General features: G+C 30.2%; 3 protein-coding genes and 2 long non-coding RNA genes across 7 annotated transcripts; 2 read left to right on the forward strand and 3 right to left on the reverse strand.

Annotated features, from left to right (window-relative positions):
- The first annotated feature begins 1,060 nt into the window (after positions 1-1,060).
- LOC107997911 (mucin-2) lies at positions 1,061-19,726 on the forward strand. Of its 3 annotated transcripts, none has more exons than XM_017056854.3 (9): positions 1,061-1,344; positions 12,640-12,728; positions 13,406-13,579; positions 13,807-14,033; positions 14,128-14,292; positions 15,370-15,748; positions 15,947-16,103; positions 16,186-16,771; positions 16,856-19,726. In XM_017056854.3, the coding sequence occupies exons 2-9, from the start codon at positions 12,683-12,685 to the stop codon at positions 17,990-17,992; spliced, it is 2,871 nt and encodes a 956-aa protein (XP_016912343.2). In that variant the 5' UTR covers positions 1,061-1,344; positions 12,640-12,682; the 3' UTR covers positions 17,993-19,726. The 3 variants fall into 3 exon arrangements, with proteins under 3 accessions (XP_016912343.2, XP_061931314.1, XP_061931315.1); XM_062075330.1 differs by lacking the exon at positions 1,061-1,344 and adding an exon at positions 9,376-9,434; XM_062075331.1 differs by lacking the exon at positions 1,061-1,344 and adding an exon at positions 9,592-9,614.
- Positions 2,539-5,677, reverse strand: LOC133666122 (uncharacterized). Its single transcript, XR_009829794.1, has 2 exons — positions 4,438-5,677; positions 2,539-3,100 (listed from the first exon to the last, which is right to left on the reverse strand). It is a non-coding gene; the product is annotated as an uncharacterized LOC133666122 (long non-coding RNA).
- On the reverse strand, positions 10,156-11,457 carry LOC133666121 (uncharacterized). The gene is made up of 2 exons (XR_009829793.1): positions 11,141-11,457; positions 10,156-10,680 (listed from the first exon to the last, which is right to left on the reverse strand). It is a non-coding gene; the product is annotated as an uncharacterized LOC133666121 (long non-coding RNA).
- Positions 19,642-22,599, reverse strand: LOC107997894 (tetraspanin-2A). Its single transcript, XM_017056827.3, has 5 exons — positions 22,457-22,599; positions 21,398-21,595; positions 21,059-21,235; positions 20,647-20,832; positions 19,642-20,562 (listed from the first exon to the last, which is right to left on the reverse strand). Exons 1-5 carry the CDS (start codon positions 22,541-22,543, stop codon positions 20,485-20,487), a joined length of 726 nt encoding a protein of 241 aa, XP_016912316.1. The 5' UTR covers positions 22,544-22,599; the 3' UTR covers positions 19,642-20,484.
- On the forward strand, positions 22,013-25,807 carry LOC107997893 (calumenin). Its single transcript, XM_017056826.3, has 5 exons — positions 22,013-22,066; positions 23,719-24,164; positions 24,483-25,050; positions 25,169-25,284; positions 25,397-25,807. The coding sequence occupies exons 2-5, from the start codon at positions 24,075-24,077 to the stop codon at positions 25,583-25,585; spliced, it is 963 nt and encodes a 320-aa protein (XP_016912315.1). The 5' UTR covers positions 22,013-22,066; positions 23,719-24,074; the 3' UTR covers positions 25,586-25,807.
- The last annotated feature ends 125 nt before the right edge of the window (positions 25,808-25,932 follow it).

Below are 25,932 nucleotides of genomic sequence, written 5' to 3' on the forward strand. Positions count from 1 at the left end.
ATAACACAATACACAAAAAGATATTCATGTCACAGAGAAGAACATTATGCGAAAAGTATGAAGAAAACTATTTTAAAATTAGTTAATAATTAATTTTTTACTAAAAATTTTTATATTTTAAAGCATTTTAAAACTGAAATCAAACAAGTTTATATTAATATTAATTTGAAATTTTTTTTAATTAATTATTTATTATTTATTAATAATATATTAATTGTTAAAATTAATACGAAACTTTTTTGAGATCTTAATTTTAAAATATAAATATTTTTCCAAACATTTTTAGTAGAAAATTATTTATTAATTAATTTCTAGCAATATAACAATATAGCGTGATGGGAAGTATTAGGAACTATATAATCAAAAATATAATATAACATAGCACATTCTTTTTATCTTTCTCATACTCTTCTGTTACTTTTTTCTATGATGTTACGAATACCTCCTTATACCAAGTAGCATTCTTCTAGCATTCATCCGCGAGATGGCATCACTAAATTTTTCTATTTTCTTTTAACATATATTCTATAATCACATTTTTATGATACAAATATTTATTTGAAAAATATTGTAAATATATAATGTAGGGAACTTACAAAAATATCAAGGAAAGCAGGAAAAGAGAATTTCTTTGAAGAAAAAAGAAAAAAATAAAAAATATAATGATATAAAAAATATATGTGCGATAAAAATATAAAAATACAAAAATATATGTAAAATATAATAGGATATATATGAAAAAAAAATGTATATAAAATATACGATATATAATAATAATGTATATATATTTGTATTATGTATATATATATAAATATTTTGACACGTGATGCAGAGATATTCAATTTATTAATTTCAATTTATTAATATAATACTAAAAAAAGGAAAAATAAAAATGTCAAATTTTTATTGAAGTAATTTGATTTCTGGTCAAATTGATCATTATAGAATCGCGAAAAAAACTTTCTAAAAAAATTATTGCTTCATCCATTACGCTTTTGTTTATCAACGAAATGTCTCCATAAGAGCGTTACTCAGATCATGTTCTTCTATCCAGATTCACCGAAGATGATACAGGTCTTATCGATGCTGGACCAATAATGTCGCGTACGAACATGATCGCGCGATCCATGGTTCACCATTTCCTCGGCGGATGAAGTGAAAGCCATGATCGAGGCTGGAGTAGAATGTAAAGAAGTCGATGTGATTCGAGAGAGGGAAACCGCTTTGCTGTCCAGTTACTCCAAGGCAAGCTGAAAGGAATGTTGAGCGGTGTGCATCGCAACGCCAACGAGTTCTCTCACACTGAACATCTCTAATCAACGTCAACATCACGACGCGCCATTGGTGAGTAAACAACCCTCTTCTTGCGCTTCAATCCATTTTACTCCCCGCTATTCCAGACAGTAGTCAGTCTCTCGGCAACCCTCGTTACGAAGTCTTATAATCATTTGCTTTGATACTTTTATATAATCGATTTTTTCAAAATCGTTTCCTGATTCGTTGAAGAAATCGTTGAGATTTTAATTCAGATTCGAGAAATTTATACTTGATTTCGCATTAGAAATTTAATCATCTTTTCGAATTACATTTCTAAATCTTTTCCAGGGAAGATGTTATGAAAGAGTATTGTTTTGGATTTTAATTGTAAAAATTTAACTTTAAAGTAATTAAACTTTATCATTGATAAAATATGATGATAGATTATTTATAGATTATACTTTAGATATGTTTAAATATTTTTAATTATTTAAAATATTTGGTAGATTTTTTATATAAAATGTCTTTATATAAAATTTGTAAAAATATATTTTTGAAAAGTATAATGTTATTTTTAATTGAATAGTAATGATATTTATTGTGAATCTATTAAGAATAAGAATTAATGGACAATACTGTATAATATTTCAAAATAATTTAGTAAATTAATTCGTAAATTTTTTTGTGAACAAAAGCGTTAATGGAACGGCAATTTACGATTATTTTCTTCTTGAAATATATCACTTTGATATTTGTTACATACTAGAGAAAGTGCTGTTGTTGTTATTAGCAAAAAATATTCATCGAATTATATTATTTTTTTCAAATATAAAATATAACTTATAAAAATTTATAAAAAGTTTAATGAAATTCACATTAAATTTTATTTAGATTAACTTTTTACTGTTAATTCGTATTAAGTGAAAGCGTATATATTTTTTATTATAGTATTTAAACTCGAAACATTTTTAAAAAAGATAATATAATATTTTTCCATGTATTAATAGTTTTAAACATCTTTGAAATAAATATGTGCTCAAATATTTTTTAATCTATTTGTAAATATTTAGATACATATCGATAGGAAAAGAGATCATCCTGCTGTAATACAAGATCTTCTTTTTAATACTAAATTATAACATATTTTTTGGAATGTTTAAATGTATTTTTAAAATTTTTTTAATTGAAAGTACAATTATTCTACAAAAACATTAAAAATTTTTTAAAGAAAACGATAAAAATAAATTTTTCCTATTTAAAAGGTAATAATTTATAAATGTATTCTATAACACATTTAATAATTTATTTGACATATGATACACATATAATGATTGTGTTAAACTAAATTTACAAGTCTATCTTCCAATATTTCATCGCGATAATTTTCATAATAATATCGTAATAAAAATGAAATATAATTACAGATTATTTATGGATAGAAAAGTATATGATCAATGATTGAATAGTTTTATGTAACGGCCATGATATAATATCGTTTAATAACTAATTGCTCGATTATGAAAAATGTATTATAGAAATTTCTTTTCGAGCAATCTTTTTTTATCTTTACATTCCCATTACATATATTTTTTTACATATATATATATATATTTTTTAAATTGATATGAAAATTAGAAGGATCGTAAAAAAAAGTATTAAAATAAAAAGAAATTAAATTTCCCACGTTTCATCTTCGCAATATAAATATATAATTGTTTTTTTTTTTTAACCTATGAATCATCGATGAATGCATTTATGAATATAAATTAGAGATTATATCATTGATATTTTTCTAGCATTGCCCTTGTTCGTTAATTATACCATATTGATATGATGCCGTGTTCTGGAAAGAAATTTAGGATATGAAAATATATTTAATTTAATTATTATTTCTGTACTATTTTCTAATATTTTTTTAAGTTCTAATTTTTCTTTAGTTCAATTTTTTTATGACAGTTACGTGTATATATATATATCGTTTTTTAAAATCGAACTTATATACTTTTTGTACGAATGGATGCAGTTTTTCATCTTCTAAAACAATGGCATTAAATTATTTAAAACTATATAATTAACTATATAATTTTTATAAGAATAATTTACAGTTTGGAATTTGCAACCTATTTTCATTAATAATAAAAATATAATATAATAGTAATAATAAAAAAAAATATTATTTGAAAAATATTACATTGTAAAATATCATATTAATATTTTGATTATAGTATATAATGAATATTCAAATAATCCTATATATTTTAAAACTTTTTCATTATTTTTTTTCACATTGCGTGACACACCTTTTTTCCGTATTCTTTTATGATTCTAGCAAAAAAAACGACTTTGTCAAAGTTTATCTCGATACTTAAAAAGAAAAGGTATCCTGTTAATTTATGAACTCCTTTAAATCTTTCTTTTTATACATATTTTTTTTTTATTCTCATTGCATTTACGACATATGAAATATTTTATTTTTAAACGATCGAAATTGATGATAATATCCAAATAATACCGGATATTCATGCAATCTTTTATTTTATTACAAAAATAAAATGTAAACAATAAAATGGAAGACTCGAGCAAAGACTTATTTTAATCTATCAATATTATCTGATAAATATTTTACATTGGACATTATATTTGACATATTTTTACATATTATGCATTTCTCATTAATTTTTATTGTTTTATTTTGTATTCGATTCGAAAAAATAACTCTAAGAAGCGACCAAATTTTTTAACTAATTTTGCCAATTAACTCACAGAGTTTTCAGGAAGGTGTAACCACGGTTTGCTTATCTTTCTGTATATCTACCAAGCGTGTTCAACGAAATCTAAGTGAAAGTACATCACAATTTGCGCGAACGTGTGTATAGCTAGCACGTGCTTACGTTCCTTATTATAATTGGGGCATCGTTTACATTGCGTTACGTTACACTATTCTACGATTCCACATTACGAAATGAAACTCAGGGACTTGGATTTAGAGTCGAAATTAGCATTATAGAAATATGTTTTTTGCCAATTAACATTTCTTATATATAAATATGGATACCGACGAATGAACAGACAAATTCTATTTTTTTCTTTTTGCGAGTTTCTTCGACTATGTCATATTGTAGACAAAAATAATTTTATTAAACTCCTTCTCATGATTTAAAAATCACTTGTAAAACTTACTTTATTAGCCGAATATTACTTCCCTTTATGAACTCTTGAAAAACTATTTGCACCAATGCCAATGTCTTATTTATCCTTGAAAATAATTTTAAAAATTCGTTTAAAAATTTTGTGACGAACGATCAACTTTTAAATTTTGTTAGAGGAAAGAATAACATTGTCAATACGACTTTCTTACTCGTACTGACTTTATCGATGAATTCTCCGACCGACGCAAAGTCGGTCGAGAAACCGAGTTGACACGAGTTAGGTTAGTTATGACAAGGAGAAAATAATTTTTCTTTCTCTTCAGCCACTTGTCTCCGCGGGTTTCCATTCGAAGGTATTAACGGTTGGTCGGTAAATTGACATTCCACCAGGATCGTGTGCTTTCTAACCACGATTGTCACGTGCACTCTATCACCACGCGGATATTTGTGTACAGACACGTGCATCGTTTGACGTTTTACTCGTGACCACGATCCATTTAGATTTTACAAGGACTGTGCGCAAAACACTTTGCGTGCAAAACCTTCACTGTTCTCTTTCGGAATGTTGCTCTCTTTCTCTCTCTCTCTCTCTCTCTTGTCTCACGTGAAATCGCGATTTATGTAACAGAATTTTCTTTTATTCAAGTCAAAGTACTCGAGATAACAGGATTATGATAACAGGATAACATCTGATTTTATATTGCAAAGTGTCTCGTGTTTATAGAGGAGGATACGAGGTATTGGACGATATAGCATAGAGGCATGTGCAATATTATGTACAATATAATATATATGTGTGTAATATTACAGAGAAGGATATGTCGCGGAAAGAAAACGGAACGTTTTAACTTTGAAACAATGTGAAGTAAGAAAACGATTTATCCGTGTCAATTGAAAGATTGAAAATAGCTAATTAAATTTGAAATGTGAAATAAGTATATATATATATATATATATATATGAATATTATTAAATTCTTATATATTTATTGATTTAAAGAGTGAAAGGATCGTTACTTTCTCTTTCTACAAGACTGAGGAAGAAAAGCGGAAGTAATAGATCAGATTAAGCTATTCGATAGCACAGTTCTCATACATTTTTTTAAAAGTCCTTTGTACATATTTTTCGTGATTGTATCCTTGTGTTTTATAAATCAATATCGCATTCCATTATTGTGATTTGCAACGTTATTTGTGATTAATAAACAAAGAAATAATATGAAAAACGAATTTTATTGATAATCGAAAAAGTGAAATCGAACTTCAGTTCGGTTATCGAGATTCACCCGTTGTTTGCTAGAAACTGGAGAAAAAGAATTCAACCATTTCCAAAACTGTACGTTCGAGCGGGAAGTAATTAAAATAACGATCGCCTAGGCTCCCATAAAGGGAAGAAAAACGAGGCAAAGTGTACACATTAGCCGTGTTACCGGTCCAAAAGCACTAAAACTAGACTCGATGTGGCAACGATACCAGGCCAACATTGGACAACGTTTCAAAACATTTCGATTTCCTTTCTCTGAAAGTTTGCCTCGTATCATGGTGAATCAGACAGTTGTTAAAAAGTTCAAGAACGCGAGGAATTATGATTCTCTTTCGACACCTCTCTGTATTACGTTCTTCTCGGCATAAATATAGTTTTTTCTTAGATACATTTTTCAGTACTTTTGTTAAGTTTTTTCATATATTTGTCTGCATTAAATCACGCAAGTAGAATTAAATTAGATTTAATAGTTTAATTTTATGATATAGTATAAAATTTGAAATAGGTTAGTGAAATTTTAATCAAAACTATCATTAAAGAAATAATGAAAAATGCAGGAAATGGAGCAAAATTTTAAATTACAGAATTGAGCATTCTATTGCGAAGCAAATTACAAAATTTAAAATTTAAAATTCAAAAAATGAAAAAAACATTGAGAATTGATTTCACCCGCTTAAATTTTCATTTATATATATGTAACAAACTTTCATTGAAATCAGAATTTTCGAAATTACCTATTACGTAAATTTCACCGAGCGAGATAACATATTTAAATACTTTGGTGAGCCACTGTAAAAAAGAATTAGATAGTGAGATAGATAATATCCTGGAAAATCAACTTTCTTATCGATTTAGAATTAATTAAAATCAACATTAATTTTCAGCGAGCTCATCGAGAAACAGCTTGTTGAAAGAGAGTGTTTTTTTTTTTGCAATGAGTCGGTGAACAAGTGTCGTTAATTTATGGTTGTAACATTGTTTCGAGGAAGATGGTGAATATTAAGATGCGTGGAGTCAGAATGAGTTATCTAATCGTTAGATGTGAACTGGCTCTCGACAATTGGAAGATTCTTTCGAGGATTGTTCTCGCAACAATCACACCTGCTGGGAATTGCTTTCAAAAAACGATCGTTCGCAAGATAATATAGCGAGTTCTTAATGTGAGAATCGTTCTTACTTCTTACAATCATCAAAGTTCCCTCTTATTGAATTACGATATATGTACATATATATATATATCATAAAGAGAAAAATATTAAGAGAGATAAAGTTCCTTGTGCATTTTTTTTTTTTGATTCAATTATCGTTTATGCTTAAATGATCTCGATTACCTTCAGATATATGTATAGAAATATACGAAAATCAATTTTTCTTTGGTCTTTCCTCAAAATTGTTTCTTCAAAATTGTTCAATTTAAAAGTATATATCATTTAGAAATATTGAACAGGGACGAATAATTATTAAATTTAGATTTAGAATTCGAATTTTCTATAGTGATATTTTGTGTTAACTGCCGTTAACTGCAGTTGCTGTTCCTGATCTTGGAACCAGAAGTCCTCGCGCGAATACCAGTTGTTCATGCAAAAATATGCGACCTCGGTTTGGGAATAAAAATGTTCACAATAAAACCTAGAAAACCTCTCTCTGTGCCAGCCATCATTCTTGACCTTGTCGAGAGAAGACAAAATTTTTGTAATTTTCAAAATTTCTTCCCTTGAACTTGAAACTTGAGTTCACTCGTGAAAATATGATTGAACATCTCTTTCATCTCAGGGAATGAATATTTTAGTAAGTTTTGAAACAAGTCAATCGTAATCTTTTTTTGAAACAAGAAAGATTAATATGATAATTTTATCCTCGATCATGATACACGTGATGGAGTCCATAAGGATCCTTAAAAAGCGAACGGATGCTTGGACAAAGGCTGCATTAACTCGATTTTATTATTCGCCATTTACATATTTCTTGATATTTCTATTCATTATTTTGCACAAGGGTGCGTTTGATGAGCCAATAGCAATTTACTACTTCGTAGTAACGCACAGCTTCTGCCATCTCATAAGTTTAACCTTTTCTCTCGACGATGGAAGTGTGCCCATGCATGGGAAAGTACTTTCCTAAGGATTCTCACAATCACAGTTTCAAACCGTCTCTATACAATAATAAATATTATCCAAGCTCTATGGATTCGCGGGTTTTAAACTGGCTGGCCTGTCTGTCGCCGCTGTTTCATTGATCACGGCGTGTAGCCCGTGTAATTATGGTTTATGCATACGCTCGTTTCAAATAAAATTTTAATTACAACCTTTTTCAATATTCCTATTGTAAAAGATTGAGAATACTTTCCCTTCGACTTATTCAAAATCATTCGGACAACGTGTTATTTATACGCCATGAATTCGTTCCAAGCTTTTTCGTCTTTACGAGGGATCTCGTTCCATTGTTTTCAACCGGGAAAGCAAAAGTGGGACTCGCCTTTTGAGGATAAATTACACGAAAAATCGTATCTACGTATCGTCTCGTTTCGTTTCGATCAAGCGTGTAAACGAAATCGTGTAAATAAACGTTTTTTTTTTTTTATTGTGAAATTTGATCTTGAAAATAATACGGAGAAGAAGAGGTGGTGGTAATGGAAGCAGTCAATGGTCAGCAGTCGATGACCATGATCTTGGATCTTGGCCAGAAATCCCGTTCTCCATTGATGACCGGTTTTAACGCATTCAAGGAAATGACAGTACCCTGCGTGTAATTATATGGGTGATATGCATGTAATTTCACGTGTAAGATACATTATTTTTTACAAGTTGTTTCCAATTTTAAAAATCCGGCAAATGAGATTTCGTTCTAATTTATTATTTCATATCCTTTTTAACGATTTTTATTTATTTATTTATTTTTTTAATATCTGTAAACCATATTAAGAGAACGATAATCACAGTCTTTCGCGTGTTTAAATATTGTTACCTCGTTTCCGTCTGTTATTATTCGAGTCAAATACCGAAAAATTGTGTAGGTAATTCAGATGTTTCACGAGTGGGTGAGTCGGTATACGTGTTCTGCCGGGCGGCCTTGAAAGACAACGCGACAACGACCGAATGACGGGGAGCAAGAAATTTATATTTCGCGTTATATTACGCACTCCACGTTTGATTGGATTACTTAGAAATAGTGATAATTTATCGCGTGTATTAGGCTCTTACGTGTTCACCTCGATCAACGCTTCCTGTCTTTAATTACCATATTATTCCTATTATTATCATACGCGTATAATAATATAGAATTAACCAGAAACTTACCAAACTGATAAGCTATTGCCAAAAAAGGCGACGAGAAATAACTTCTTCGTGTTAATCCGTGATTTAAAAATTACGTGTCATCTTTACTTCGGAATACAAATTAGCTTTTTTGAATCGGAAGACGAAATTCTCTAATCTGTCGTTCTTCAAGCCAATTCATTAATAATTTTATTATTATTATTACTATTATTATTATTATTAAAAATATATTAAGAAAGGAGAATCGAACGCTAAATATATATAGATCGCATTTCGTTCCGATTCTTTGCTGTGACACTTTCCAAGCGCAGAAGTAAACGACACCTTGCGACTGAATTGTGCACAACTCCGAGCTCTATTTAACATAGCTGCAAAATTTTCGTGAAATCGATCTCGAGAATAGGAAAAAAAAAAAAAGAATGGTGAAAAGGTGAAAAAGTGGGGCAATGAGACGGATAACGGATGAAGTTCGTTCCCTATACTATACTAGGTAGTATCTCGTTCAACTCATGCGGAAAGTTTCACGTGATCGAACGACATAAATCGAATCGCCCGAGGGGAGATATGTGAATGCCTCGAGATAGCCGAGTGTGCCCGCTCACTTTTTCTTTTTGCGAAACGCACACGCCGGCTCGCTGACTCGGGAAACGCGAGGAAATGCGATGGAAACGTGAACCTCACAGATTTTTTCGAAATGATTTTTAGAATCATTAGATAAGTTTTTACAACTCTATGTCGATATTTTTTAATCATCGTTGTACATGACACATTCTTACCTCGTGATCTGTCACTGTTGGTATCCCGATTATGCGTCTGTTGTTATCCGTAATTACCATCCGATGGTATCATAAATTAGACGAGGTTTGCGAATTATACGAATAGTTTTCCTCGAGGTGGATCTTTTGAAGGACGTGGAAAGACCGTTAACTTTAAGGATGGATTCTTTATTTGGAATTCGAGACACGGGGAAGGGGGAAGGGAGGAGGGAACAGCGATAGAGTAATGGTGTCCGTCTGAATTTTTAAGTGATGGCTTGGCCACCGCTTCTTCGCATATAAAAAAAAAGTGATCCGTCGTTTTAAAATTAGTCAGTATTAAAAAAGAAGAAAACAAGATATTGATGAATGAAAAATGATCGTTTTAACTTGAAAAAGGAACGAGCAAAAAGTATGATTTAATTAGGTATTAATACATTATTAATTCAACTCTCGTTGTTTGAATATTTATTTTATTAGTTTTGTAATACATTCGATTACGTCAGAGGAATTTCTGCTAATTAACTATTATTCATAATTTTATCATAATTTATAGAATCACGTGTCAAAGAAAGAATTAACTCTAATTCAAAATATTGTAATTTAAATATTTAATTTAAATGGTGTAAATTTATATTTTTCAAATTAACTTGAAATCTGCATATAATATGGACACGTTTCTTCTTTTTCGTGATCATGATAATCTTTGTAATTTATGCTTATTGATCGAAATGGAACTTGATCGAATTGGATTTTTCGAATATTTTTCGAATGGAATTTTCGAATAGCAAATTTTCTGTTTATTACAATTAACATAAATGTAAACATGTTCCAACTTTATATCTCTTTGTATTCTACTCGAGTTTGCTATGCATTTGTGAGACCACTCCTTGGCTCGCAGACGTCATGGAAACTTGGAACTCGATAGTCCTTGAAGTGTCACAAATATAAATTTTGGTATCTCGCAGAAACTTCACGTATCTAAGTAATATGAAACAAAGAGATTTAGAATTTTTATTTAAAAAAAAAAAAAATTAATCAAATTCGAGTTCTTCGTTCGCCGAAATGATGCGTTTGACGAAAGAGATCGAAGTGAATGAGAAAGGGTTACAACGAATCGCGATTCGTCGATAATTACTTCAACTTTCCTCTTATTGGAGCGTTCCACGTTCATACTAACGCACGAATCAAGGATTGCTCGCGCTTTTTACCACGAGTGTTTAGATTATATACGAACACCTTGCCGCAATATCTTGGGAGAATACAAGTGAAAGGAACGGGTTATGAACTCGCGATACTTCTTCTAATAGTGGTTTCGTTTTATCTATTTACACTAAATTTTTCTTTATAAAAATTTACCTTGAAACCTCAATTACACTCGATGTTTCACGCTTCACGTATGAATGAACGAGTCACAATAGATTAGCTTTTAAAAATATACCTTGATCATTTCCATTCTTCGCGCTTCTACAATACCCATCCAAAATATCACTGAAAGATAGTTGATTGATTGACGAAATTGGTCGAGTCGAAGTCTCGAGGTGACGAATTTAAATAGGTTATTACAATCGATCGAGAACAATTTTTAATAAATGGAATCTTTATCTTTAAGGAAGGAAAAATTGATTGTTGCATTTAACCTAATCGAATCGATCTAGAATTACGAATTCCAGTCATGCCCGTTAAACATCTAAGCTGCAACGGTATTGCCTTTTACTATTGTTACACGCTAACCGATTACCAACGCTCTTATGCAACAATTTCGTTCGCCTTCTCAACGGTACATGGGTTCTATACGCCTGCGCGGTGAGATGGCACATCATTCAGGACGCCATTCATACATAGCGAGGATGCGTTGCACGCGTTGCAATGATACATTTAAAATAAACATCTCTATTTAATCACATTTATTTAACTTTTATAAAAATTGCCGTGAAGCAAACGTGTGCATAGTTTTCTTCTTCTTTTTTTTTTTTTTTTTGCAAGGATGTAAGATAAACTTCAAGATTATTAATTTGTATTGATCCGTTGTTATGAATATTTAATGACACGATTCGATACATTCGAAAGAATATAAATAATATTTGCATCTGTTTGCATATATTTTAAGAAATAAAATTATATAAAATTTTGCAAAGAAATTTTTTTCGATTTTTAAAACGATGATTTATCTTTTCATAATTAGGAATTTATATAAGACAGGTACTGTTTCTTTCTTTCTTTTTTAGATATAAAGTATGAAAAAATTCAAAAATACAAAATTATTTTTGCCGAATGATTAAAAAAATTTTAATATTTAGAATATTCCTGACAAGATAATTCTACGGTAAATATTTCAATTTTTATTTTTAGACTTTACACGGATGATGTAAGCTCTTTCTACGATTATTTACAATTCTATCCATAGAATATAATAATATTCTTCTCATGAATGACAATTTTGTGTGACACGTTACGCGTAGGATATTTGTATTTAAGACAATTATTGCACAAAATTCATTATGCTAATGTCGAGGGCTATGAAACGTATATAACGCTTTGAAAACTGCACCCAACAAAACCATTTATTTATGCATTCACCATGATTATCTTCTTCGAATCTTCCATTACCACACTTGCATTATGTGAAAGTATATTTCTATTATATCGTATGCTTAATTTTTTGCCTACTGAAAAATGAATTTCAATCGCGAATTTCAACTTTAAACGCGAATAATATTTATGAAATTTAGAATTTAATTTGCATTTTTTAAATAGGAATAGGAAAAAGAAATAGGATTAAAGAAACTTTTTACGGCTTTTACTTGATTTATCTATTTATCAATTTTTATTAAAAAAGAAGAGAAAAGAAAAGAAGAGAGGAAAAAAAAATGAAGAAGGAAATTTTACTTCATTTCAATTCCACGTATTTCATTTTTATGTTTCTCGATTTCATTTCAGATTGAAAATTCATGCTTTGACGGAGAATGAAATCAAATTGAATATGATGCCGCCGAGGTACATTATTATCGCAATATCTCTAATATATGGTGAGTATTTATCATAATCTATCTATTTCTGACATTTTTAACATTAATAAAACGTTTAATTGTAAATACTCAGCAGCAAGGATAACGCGTATAACGCGTATTTTAAGTTTAATATTAAAAATATTACAAAGTTAAAAAGTGTACGCGAAATTTTTTTTCAATACCTCGACCCAACTATCGATTTCGTAGCTAACGTAAAACTCTAAGGCGTTTCTTTATTGCCAAATGGCCATTCGTTCCCACACTTGCCACGTATCGAGTGTATATACGTGGACGCACGTATTATTCCTCTTCTGCAATCCCAAAGGACGATTCGATTTGTAAGCGTTTCGTTACACCATTACATATTACGATTCAAATGTAGATTTCGAATTTCGAAGGCAGGCAACAAAGTAACACTTCTCGTTCTTCTCGAATTCGAGATCGATTGAAAGAAAAAAAAAAGAAGAGGAATATCTTCGTTTTTCTTTTCTTCTTCCTTTTTTTTTTTTCGTGTTAATAATAAAATTACCACACGCGTTAAATTACCATACGCGTATTTCATAACGCAATATATTACGTAAATGTAATTACATTTTACAATGATTCCTCGCACGATCGAATTGTTTACGAGATAATGAGATAAGGATTTTTCTTTTTTCTTTCTTTTTTTTTTTTTGATTTCACTTTCCTCACAGTTACAGAATGCGCGACCCAAGTTTACAAGAGTCAATCGGTCGAGACTGCAGTAGTGGTCAAACCGGCAGTCGCGAACGATGACTTTATTACACAAACCGTCTACGGATTCTTGGATTTTACTACCACTATTGGGAATACCGTGATGGTGTTCAGCCCGCAAAGCGCGCCATCAGGTATATAATTCCACGATTTTTCTTCCGCAAGTCTCTTTACTCCCAAACAAGGGGGGGGAGAGACTTTTTAATCCAATCAATTTCCAATCTTATCACCTTTTCGAGAAGAATTGCTAAAATTGATAAAATTGGATTTTTTTTTTTTGTAAGATCGTTGGAAAATTCGGCAAATAATTCCGATTCGATATATGATTGAACGATTTTATTATTTGGTTACCGCGTTCCAGCCGGTGAAAAGGAAAAGAAAAGCACCGTATCGATTATCCAAACGAAGCCGAGCGAAACGAAGGAAAAAGTGGCCCCCGCTATTCAACCAAGCAAGACGTACAAGACTAATACCGAGGAAGAAACGAAAAAGCAAGTTAAAGGAACGAAGGTTGTTGTGAATTCAGTGATCGAACAGAACGTGATTAATTCCTCCGAGGATAATGGGTCGAGAAGTGTAAAAGATCAAGTGAGATTAATTTAATTTATTTTTGAATATTGAAAATTATCGAGATCAAGATTACGAATTATTTTTTCGTATACATTCGTGTGTATGTATGCAGGAGCCGAAGACTCAAACTCAAGCGATGACGAAGAGTCCTGTGGTGTCCTCGCAAGTGCAGGTAAAGTCGAAGGATGAGGCGCCTGTGATTAAGAACAATCTTGCAGAACCCGAATACGATTTCCTCTCGAAGCAACCTACGGAAATAGTCGACGAGACGTACAAGGTAGATAAATTCGAAAAAAGAAATTTTCAGAAGTCTCTCGAGTTATTATTATTATTATATTTGAGAGCTTTAAGAATCAAAGCGAATTCGTCTTTGTTTTTTTAATTATGGTATTTTCGAATAATATAATAGCTCGTACGAGCAAGAAAATTATGGAAAAGTGTTCCGTGATTTCCAGGCCATTGAGCAATAATATAATTTTATCGAGTTCTTGCATGTTATTAACATTGACACGAATTGTATATAAATGTAGATACGAGATAAGTCAACCGAACCAGAAAATCTAGTTCTTTCCAGCTGTTAAATTAATAGGTTTTAATATTTTCATTATTAAAATTAAGAAAGATTAAATAATTTATCGATGTTTTGCGCGGTAATAAATTATATTTCTTATAATATTATGTATTTACAAATACGCGAGATAATAAGATGATAAGATAATTTTCCCTTGATCGAAGGGAATATTCATTGATATGTGTATTTGCTCATATGTTGAATTTATTAACGTGCAATAATCGGTCATGAACAACGCGAAAGTTGTGTCTCATCGTCAGATCGCATCTGATAAACGATTGAAGCTCATCGATTTATAATTAAAGTTCATTCGATAAAAATCTACCTATCTAATGCGTCATAGAAGAAAAATGTCGATTCCTATAGTAAGATATTCAATCAACATCGTCTCTCTAACTTGAAATTATTTAACACATTTACTTATAACATTAATAATCCATTTCCAAAATTTCTTATTTTATATTTTAACGAATATCGAATCATTTGAATAATCAATAAAAAATTTAGATTAATTCAAAATCAAAATCATAACATTAATAATTCATGTCCAAAATTTCTTATTTTATATTTTAACGAATATCGAATCATTTGAATAATCAATAAAAAATTTAGATTAATTCAAAGTAAAAATTATAACATTAATAATTCATGTCCAAAATTTCTTATTTTATATTTTAACGAATATCGAGTCATTTTAATGAAAGTATTTTAATTAATATAACAATCGGGAATATTAGATTAATTCTTGAAAAAAAATCATGTCAATTTTTTTTAATCTTTCAGTTGATCAATTTGAGGCCATCATCAAAAGCTCACGGGAAACCGAGGCCGACTGGTCGTCGGGAGAAGGAGAATCCAACTGGGCTGGTCACGAAGCTCGGTGGAACTATCGTTAAAGACGGACTGACTACTGTTCACGAAACAAGCGTGATCGGCACTTACATAAATGGGAAATACGCCCAGGTTCTTCAGAGCTCGTCGAGAATACTTTCTGGCACGCCGCCCGTTCCAGAAGGCAAAATCCGTCCCTCGAGCACGCAACGTATCCTGAAGACTATCGGGCCCCAACAGGGAAAGCTGAAACCGCAACTGGAGCCCACACCAACCCATCAACAAGAAGAATCATCCTTACCTCTCGAAGTTTTGTTTAGCGCTCCGGCTGGTAAACCATAGAATTTTGATAAAATTTTCATCGCATTCCCTTCTTTCTTCCACTTTCTTTATTCTTCTTTAAAAGGAATATAAGATTTATTTTAAAAGAAAAATAAACATTCTGAATTATAGATATTATTTCTACTGTTTTTTTATTAGTATTAGAGAAAATATTGTACGATCTAAATATTATTTCTCCGTTTATCAGGTTCCACGGTAAGAAGCACTCGAAAAAATTCAACTCCAAATTCATCGCGGCCAAAATTCCGGAACAAGATTAACGATGATTACGAGAACAGTGGGGAAGTGCAAAAATCGAAGCTGAGCAAGAATCGTAGCAGCACGACTTCAAGGCCAAGTTACAAGTTAGTACCGGAATGAATAGAAGCTCGTTATGACGATCATTATGAATCGAGAGAAATGATAATTGAACATTTTCGAATTCAGAAATCGAAATCCTCCGACAACGACCACCGAGCCGCCCATCACTCGCCGCCGCACAGGTTTTCGACCCAACAATCAACCGAGTTTGCCCTCGAAGCAGATTAACAAAAGTAAGAATGACCAGCAGCCAATCGCTTCGAACCCTTTGCCGAAACCAAAGTTGCCAAGAACACAGGGCCGTTGGTCCTACAAGACGACGCCCAAACCGAGGATAGCTATTCGAAAGCAAGTGGATATCGAGGAGGATCAACGAAGCTCGATGTCCGTCGAAACTAGCACGACCGAGGCTCCGTCTGGCGTGGATGAAGGGAAGACTACCGCCGCGTCCTCGCTCCCCTCGTCGACAACGTCCACCACGGTGACGAGCGGCCAAACGGTTAACGGTCAGAGAAAAATTCAAGAGGTGGGGAACGACGACGAGTTGGACCCGAGCGAAAGCGAGGACGTGGCCAGCGTGAGCGTTCAGGATCAACATTCCGAGCAACAAATTTTACCGATCGAAACGATCAACGTCGAGATCTCGACGGCCGCTGATATGAACAACGTGTATTTCGAAATTGCCACTATTAAATCGCCGTACACATTCCAGGTAAGAGAGAAACCTATCTGTGTCCCTACCTTCGTTTTATTTTATTGAACGAAGAAATTTTCGTACAATTTTATTATCACGCAGGTTGGAACGTTGAGGAATACCCGTTACGTGACGGTTACCTCGACGATGAAGAAATCATTTTCAACGATCGATCCGTCCACAACTATATCCCCGACGGAACCATTGACCGAAAATTTGCTCGCGAATACGGGAGCTGCGTACGAAACGACGTTGCCGTTGGACTCGGCTGTGGCAACTCTTCCAGCGATATCTTTGGAAACCGGACAAGCGACGCCACCTTTAGAGACATTGACCGAAACATTCTCCACGACTCAAACGTTGCTCAAAACTCACCTGCTCCCGGTCGTTTCCGGCAACAACACAACCAAGATCACTCTCGTTCAAACGTACAACATAGCGCGAGTTGTCACTGCAACGAAGACATTGCCGCCCATGGACATCTACCAATTCATCCCGAGCAAAGCGTTGAACGAGTTCAACTCGAAACTGGACGAAGCAGGTAGCGAGCTTCATTTAGAATTGGATGTCGGTGACGAGGAGAGAGACGACGACGATATTCCTAAAAGAGTGGTCGCTCCTAGCAACGAAATGGACGCGGATTTGGAACCGTTCAAATCGATTTCCTCGTCGAAAGTGAAACCCATGGAGACGCAGAGCGCCTCCATAGAATCCCAATTGACTCCAGATCAATTGGCTCTATTGAAATATTTCGGTCAACAGCAACCGCAGGTGATCACTACGTCGCGACCAATCGTCGTCCTCGAAACTCTCTACGAGTCCCACGTGATCCCTGTGGTGAATAACGGAAACACGATATACTCGACGTTGTCGAGGCCGGTCGGGACCGTGCCGCGCACCTCCTACGAATACGGGACGTCCACCATCGCGCCTGTTTTAACGCCCCAATTGCCACCACAATTGCCCCACCAATTGCCACTGTTTCCCCAGCAACCTCAGTTCACTGTGACCAGCGCTCCGCTCGTAACCCAAACTCTCGCAACTCTCTCCGATTCGAAGGTGTTGAAACTCACTTTCGGGGCGAAGACCGCTTATACCACGTTATTCTCGAGCAGAGTGGTCCCCACCGAAATCACCACCTACGTTACGACAACCGTGCCTGTTCAACCGACGGTCGCACCTTTCCCTGGATATTATCCACCGCCTGTCGGCTATCCACCTTTCCCATTCGTGGGATAAAGTTTCATGCAGGTTCGCGCTTCAACGTGCGGAGAAATACACGAATGAAGAAATAATAGGGAATGTTATTTTCCGAATGTTTTTGTTTTTGTGGAGGGGGAAGGAGAAAAAAAAAGAACGTTTAGATCGGATAAATCATCGATAGAAGGTGATCGGGGGAGGGGAAAAAAATAAATAAATAAAACGACGATATTAACGACAACTTTATACGGATACGTATAGAAATTGTAGGGGAGAAATTATTATTCGATCGGTCAATTTCTCAATTTTTGTGTGACCAAGATGATATTTGATAATTACTTGGCGTAATATTATTTAAGATATTTAAAATCTAGCGTTTAACGTACGTAATACGTAAGGTACAAGTTATTCTCGGAGGAATAAAGATTTCTCACGTGCTAATCGAAATACAGCTCTTTACAGATCTGTAATATATTTTTTAAGATTCGTTTACGTTTATATTCATGGATTATAATGCGACATGCAACAAATCATTTGCGATAAGACGAAGTTCAAGTTTTGGAATCAAATTTAAAGGTAATAAAAATATGATCTTTTTTTTTTTTAATAAAAGATAGAATAATAAAATATTTCTTAATAGTGTCATACGTTTACAAAGACTGATTAATTTTAAAGAAAACTATATGTGTTTGAACAGAACTATATGTGTTTATATATGTATTAAATATGCGTATTATGATTATTCAAAAAAAGTATGTATAACAATTTTTCTTCTTAAATTAATCGGATCGTTTATCGTGTTGCATGCCACATTATAATACGTGAGCAATTTAATCAAACAAAAAGATTACAAGTTCAAACGACGTTTTATGATCTTTATTATGCGATATTTCAATATTTGTATCTACAGATACATCTATAAATTAAAGTGCATGACTTAATAAGTGAAGAATAAATATTATTGAAATGATTATTTGGAGATATTTAGAATCGATATTTTTCTCATTTTTTTTTTATTTTGAGGCAAAAAGAAGTTTATTTTTCGTTAAATATAAATCTGCATACTGCAAATGAAAATTAAGTATTGGTTACAAATTAATACGATGCTTTTAAAAAATACATTTTATAAAAATTGTAATCAAGTCAGAAATAAATTAATTAATATATCATATTATATACATTTATACACAATGTTCAGAAGTATTGTATGTAATTTCTAGAAGAATAACTTAATAACGTTTTAGATAATGATATATAAAATTTAATCGATACATAATGTGCAAATATCGAAAACGAATTATAGTTTAGAAAAATTATTTTGTACGTTTATTTGATATATAGAAATATATTAATTGGCCGATAATGAAAACATTGTATATAAATTAACAATTATAGCGACTATGATATTAGTATTGTATATTAAAAATTTTGTAAATAAAGTAAATACATACCAATACATATATATTTTTTGCTTTATCAAAAACTAGAATATATTTAATTAATAGTCGTTTTAAACGATATGAAATTCTATTTTTATATTTTATATTCATTTAAGAAACACTAGTTGATAAAATATTTATTATATTAAATATTATAAAAATGTACGAACATTGGTTAATTGAAAATTCCTGAAGTAATTTCAAAATTTTCCTTTGCAAAAACTTTGTTTTTCTCTTCTTTGTCAATTATTTTTCTTCTTGTCGTTCTCTCTCTCTCTCTCTCTCTCTCTCTCTCTCTCTCTCTCTCTCTCTCTCTCTCTCTCTCTCTCTCTCTCTTCCTATTCTCCTTTCTATTCGAATGAATATCTTCTATATATTGTAATTATTGTAAATATTATTTATCGTTTATTAGAAAAGTAATTATTTATTTTGAATAATTCGACAATTCTTCTCGACACATTGTTCGTTGGATTTGTTCGTGTTCGCGTCAAATATTCTTATGTTATCGATTACTTAATTAATCGATTGGCCAATGTGCAAAATTTTTGCAAAGGAAAATATTAGTCGTTGAAATTATCTCGGGAATCTTCGGTTATCTGGTCCTCACATTTTTGGAACATTATATATTTTGTAAAAATAAAAATATAAATTGCGTTAAAAAAAATATTCTACATAATTTCCATCCGTTCGAAATTTTGGACGCAATTATTTATCTATCGTAGCTATTCGTTATTTCAAAAATATTTCGAGTGAAATTTAAAATATATGATTTAAAATTAAAAAAAAAGAAAAAAAACAAAATTAAGCTATTTATATCAAATTATGTCGAAACAAAATAATTCACTATTTAAAAATTTGATAGATAATTGCAAAAATTTCAAATGGAATATCTTGTACATTATACCCATTCCGGATATTTCTCGGAAAAAGTGTTTTAAATTTGTTATATTTCGTCAGTCTATTTTTTTTTTTCTTTTTTTTCCTTACTTAGATTTCCATTCGCTTGGTGAATGGATTACATTATCATTAATACACGTTGTTATGAAATGTGATGTGCAATGAACATGAAAATTACCATTAAATTAATGTAAATTAACGTTTAAATGTGATATATCGTTCTTCCTTTTTAATAGCTCGGACCAATGTTAGAGTAAGGGCTGTTATTATTATCTGGAAAATTTAATTTATGAAATACAACAAATTAAAAATTACATTAATCTATTTTTTAATACTCTTATTTATTTGTCCCCTTACGTGGAGCATGCATAGAGCCAATGCTAGACCAGCCAGCCAACCCGATCTGCCCTCCAAAAACCATGAAATTTCTTCCACGCATCCGTAAAAGAAAGCATTTCCGGTAACTGTATTCCTACACTCGGTGGGCAGCGGTTTTTTCAAAGTTAAATAATCCATCGGACCATCGGCACCACAACAACCGATCTATATTAAAATTAATTTTAACATTCGATTACCTCTGTACACGTGCAAAATTATTGTGTATATAAAAAAATTAAATATACGATTTATTTCAACATAGGAGAAAAAGTAAGACATCAATTTCCAAGCGCTTGATTATATATTCATTGGCATAATGAAATAAATGAAAAGAAAATTGAAGTTTTCCTTTCTATGCATTATAATTAAATAATATAATATAATATCTTACGCTCTCTTGAATTAATTGCAGAATGTACGTTGCTTTTGGATCTTGATAATTATTAATGAGAGCTGTCATAGATCGTCGTATAAGAGGTTGAATTTTACTGTCGTAGGTTGAATAATCGAGGAGAATTGCAGTTCCTACCAAGCCGAGGACATAGGAAAATAATTGCAGTCCTGCGTACTTGAAATATAAATGATAAATTTTTAACATATCTTTCATACATAAAAAAAATGTGGAATACGAGATATTTTTCTCTAATTTAAAATACGTAATAAAATTATTTTTCAAGAAATATACAACGCTTTTGATGGATATATTTAAATTATTTTTTTTATGTCTTACAATGTAGAGACCAAGAATATGTTCCATAAGAGCAACTCCACAGCCGATGAATGTGATAACCACGATAAATATCGAAGCCGCAAGTAAGATATAAATGCCGATATAAAATTCATATATCTCGAGGAAACTGACCCATTCTTGGAAATTTGGATCCAATCTTAACCACATGCATAATCCAAACATTGAACTCCCAAGTAACTAAGAAATATATAACGATATTTAAAAAATTATTTCAAACAATTGAAATAAGTTCTATATTTTAATTTTAATCAATGACAATATTTATAATATAATTTAAAAATATTTAATAATAATCGATTTAATTTAATGAAAAAAAAAAAGAAAAGAATAAAAGGAGAATTATGAGGACAAAGCAAAGAAGTAATATTTTATCGAATTATTTTATTTCATTTCTAATATTTAATCTTAAGCCATTATACTTTTATATTCGTCACTCTGATAAACACTATGATATGATTATCTGACTCATATTGATGTAAACATAACGAGGATATACTCTTATAATATAAACTATTTTAAACTAAATTGCATTCTTATACACAGGAGTGTTTAGGAATGTAGTAATAATATTAATCAATTATTAAAAATCATTCGCGGAATAGAATTATTTCGTACAAGTGTTCACGATATGGCATCATCTAAATAATTGTAAATATATATAAATATAAATATAAATATAAATATAAAAAAATGCAAATAATAAAACGTGTAACAAATTTAAACAAAAAATTGTATTGGAATTTATTGAATCTATATTTATTTAAAAAATCGTTTAAAATATTATTAAAAGAAACTTTAATTTTCGATCAGTGTGTGATTCGTGGTTGAAAAAGAGATCTATTATTTACTACATATATTATATTTACTACACGAGATTCAAATTTATTTAATTTTCGTTATTTAATTATGTCGTTATGTCGAACAATGGATTAATTGGATTAAAAATGATAATGAATAAATCTTTATTTGATAATTAAATATTAATTTTAACATTAGATAACAAAAACATAATTATAATTTAAAGTATTTTTTACTTACCCATATAATGGCATTCAAGCAGAAAATAATAAATTTTATACACTGAATTCGTTGCTCTAATTGAGGCCCAGAAGTTTTGGCAACCATCGTTTAAAAATTTATTTTATCAGTTGGAAATTTGTTAAAAATTTTACGTTCAAAAATATACGTTTTAATAAGGATTTTTTTCGCGAAAATCACTGTATAAAATACCAAAACGTGAACACTTATGAACGTATTCTCGACAATATACACCTGATTCTTTTAGCTAGTATTCTCTTTATCGCTGACAAATATAAGATAACTGGATAAGCGCGTCCTAGATAAAAAGAATCGTTGCAAATGATTCATTACAGGAAATTATGATTGGAATAACTCGATTTAAAAAAAAGAGCTAAAAATATATTAATATTTCCTATTCATCCGGAAAAAATGTATATTATTAAAAAATGAATTCGAAAATAAAAATATTATAATTGACGATTCGTTGTAAACAATATAATAAAATAATAATTAAAATTTAAATTAATTTTAATCAAACATAGTTTATACAAATTTATAATTTGTTTATATTAAGATATACGAATATGTCGTATTTTTCTAAAATATAAATTATAATTATATAAAATTTTATATAAATATATAATATATAATATATATTTGATTTTAATTCCGTATATTAGAGATAATAAAATTTTATTTTTTAATATAGTTCTCAGTAATAATTGAAATATCAAATGTTACAGATGTTAAATCTAAAATTAGACTTAGAATTCATATCCATTAGATATACATCACTTTCTTTTAATAATCAGAATGGGTGGATTAATTGATATACATAATTAAACACATGTTAAAAATTAAATGATTAAATTCAATCTAAACAATTATCAAAATAATAAATACTTACACAATCAATATAATTGTTTATGCGAAATATAAATATATCTAAATATAAATATGCATATTATTTTCATAAGATATTTTTTTAATTCGTTTAAATGATCATCAATAATATTATATAAAAATTTTACATTATTTTGTTAATTGTTTAAAGAATTCTGCTGAATAAAATCTTTTGTGTATAACAAAATTAAAAAATAAAAATTAATTTTTAAAATTAACTTAATAACTTAATAATCAATGTAATTGATAACTAACTTAATAATATAATATTTAAAATAATTAAATTATCTTAAATATTTATCTTAAATTATTCTAATAAATAATAATTACAATTCTGGCCAAAATTTTACTTTTTATGCTTATCAATAATTACATAGACTAGTCATGCGTAATCATACGCAGGTTAATTTGATAGCATTCGATACAACACAAGCTAGGCAGCAGCATCCTATGAGTGTAATACTCTTATGATGCTTGCGATATGGAACAAAGACATTTCAGCATCAGCATCAGAAATGGTTTCTAAAATGAATATACAGTTGAGAAGTGGGGATGTAGCGTCAAGCAAGACATTAAGCTTTGCTGATGTGGAAGTTCGAGTAAGCTGAACTAAAACTAAAAAAGAAGCTATCATTAGTACTTTTAATATTTAAGATTCCAATAATTTTGTTCATTTGCCAATTTTGAATACTCTTTTCATATTCTCGTACTCACGTGCGTTATACAAGAATTCATGCTTCTCCAAATTCTGATTGGTTTTTCTTTCTTGGCAACGGCAATTCCGAAGCCGGAAAATGATCACAAGCCGCGAGTTATTAATAAGGTTTGTTTGTAGTTTTTATGTTTCAAAATATTTAGATATCTTTACAATAAAAGACTTTCATTTTCAGTTATTCAAAAATGAAAATAATTTCTTTGATAATAATATATACAAATTTTTTATACATAACCTAATGTTAAAATAATTTTATACATATAATATATACTTTTTTTATTTTTATTTTATGCCATTTTTTTTATGCTAAAATTTATTAAAATAAATAACATATATATTGTGAATGAATGTTTAATTCATATATAAATAATTATGTATTTATTTACACCTTTTTTTCACTTTTTTCTAAATAAAATTTATTTTTAGGAATCAAACAATGAAGAACATTATGTCAATTCTCAACATAATCCTGCCTATGATCATGAAGTTTTTTTAGGTGAAGAAGCAAAAACTTTTGATCAGCTTACTCCTGAAGAAAGTACAAGAAGATTAGGAATAATAGTTGATAAAATAGATAAAGATAATGATGGCTATGTTACTGGAGAAGAACTTAAAGATTGGATATTATATTCTCAACGGCGTTACATACGGAACAATATTGAACATCAATGGAAATCTCATAATCCTGAAGAAAAAGAGAAACTTCCATGGACAGAATATTTAGCAATGGTTTATGGAGATATGGATGAACAAGAAGCAGAAAATCATGAAAAATCTAAAGATAATACTTTTTCATATGCTGCTATGCTTAAAAAAGATCGCAGACGTTGGACAGCTGCAGATTTAGATGGTGATGATGCTCTTACAAAAGAAGAGTTTGCTGCTTTCCTTCATGTAGAGGAAGCTGATCATACAAAGGATATTGTAGTATTAGAAACTATGGAAGATATTGATAAAGATGGTGATGGAAAAATATCTCTTTCAGAATATATTGGTATTTTTATTTTTCTTTGTATTTAATTTATAAAATATTTATTGGAGATTATTTAAAATCAATCTTTTTATTAAATAATTTAATATTTTTTTTACTTATATTTATTTTTTTTACTTAGGTGATGTATATGATGGTGCAGAAGGCGAAGAAGAACCAGAGTGGGTAAAAAATGAAAAAGAGCAATTTTCTATGTATCGTGATAAAGATGGTGATGGTTTTTTAGATTTGGAAGAGGTAATATATATAATTATATATATATATATAAATATATTTTTGCATATAAAATATATATTATCTATCTCTTAAAATAAAATTAATTTTTATTTAATTAAATATTTTGATTTAGGTTAAAACTTGGATTATTCCAGCTGACTTTGATCATGCAGAGGCAGAATCTCGTCATCTCATATTTGAAGCAGATACAGATGCAGATCAAAAACTTACTAAAGATGAAATATTGAAAAAATACGATATTTTTGTTGGTTCTCAAGCAACTGATTTCGGTGAAGCATTAACCAGACATGATGAATTCTAATATCATATATAATTTTCAAATAATACTCTTAGAAATAAACAAAATAACATAATTGAAATATGAAGAACATTTATAAAGCATTTATTAGAGATATTTATCTTTACTAATAGATTAAGAATCAAAAATGGCTGATTTTTATTTACTTCATTGCAAACAAAAAATCATTACATCAAAATGTAAATATATATATTAATCATTGTAATAAATTTCAAATATTTTAAATATTGTCTTCTTTATTAAAATAATTATTTATTATATTATATTATAATTATTTATTATAATAATATAATTATTAATTAGTATTCCAGTATGTTTCTACATACATGGTATTAATTATAATTTCCTCT

The sequence above is a fragment of the Apis cerana genome, linkage group LG5 (genome assembly GCF_029169275.1).
Source record: "Apis cerana isolate GH-2021 linkage group LG5, AcerK_1.0, whole genome shotgun sequence".
NCBI lineage: Eukaryota > Metazoa > Arthropoda > Insecta > Hymenoptera > Apidae > Apis > Apis cerana.

Excerpts from the sequence above, each read along its gene's own strand:
- LOC107997911 (XM_062075330.1), top strand. The coding sequence starts at position 9,391 with ATGAGACGGATAACGGATGAAGTTCGTTCCCTATACTATACTAG. Across the intron at positions 12,729-13,405 it reads CGCAATATCTCTAATATATG|TTACAGAATGCGCGACCCAA; the intron begins GTGAGTATTTAT and ends CTTTCCTCACAG. Across the intron at positions 15,749-15,946 it reads TTTGTTTAGCGCTCCGGCTG|GTTCCACGGTAAGAAGCACT; the intron begins GTAAACCATAGA and ends TCCGTTTATCAG.
- LOC107997894 (XM_017056827.3), bottom strand. The coding sequence starts at position 22,543 with ATGGTTGCCAAAACTTCTGGGCCTCAATTAGAGCAACGAATTCAGTGT. Across the intron at positions 21,596-22,456 it reads GCTTGAATGCCATTATATGG|TTACTTGGGAGTTCAATGTT; the intron begins GTAAGTAAAAAA and ends TATATTTCTTAG. Across the intron at positions 21,236-21,397 it reads ATATTCTTGGTCTCTACATT|TACGCAGGACTGCAATTATT; the intron begins GTAAGACATAAA and ends TTATATTTCAAG.
- LOC107997893 (XM_017056826.3), top strand. The coding sequence starts at position 24,075 with ATGCTTCTCCAAATTCTGATTGGTTTTTCTTTCTTGGCAACGGCAATT. Across the intron at positions 25,051-25,168 it reads ATCTCTTTCAGAATATATTG|GTGATGTATATGATGGTGCA; the intron begins GTATTTTTATTT and ends TTTTTTACTTAG. Across the intron at positions 25,285-25,396 it reads GTTTTTTAGATTTGGAAGAG|GTTAAAACTTGGATTATTCC; the intron begins GTAATATATATA and ends ATTTTGATTTAG.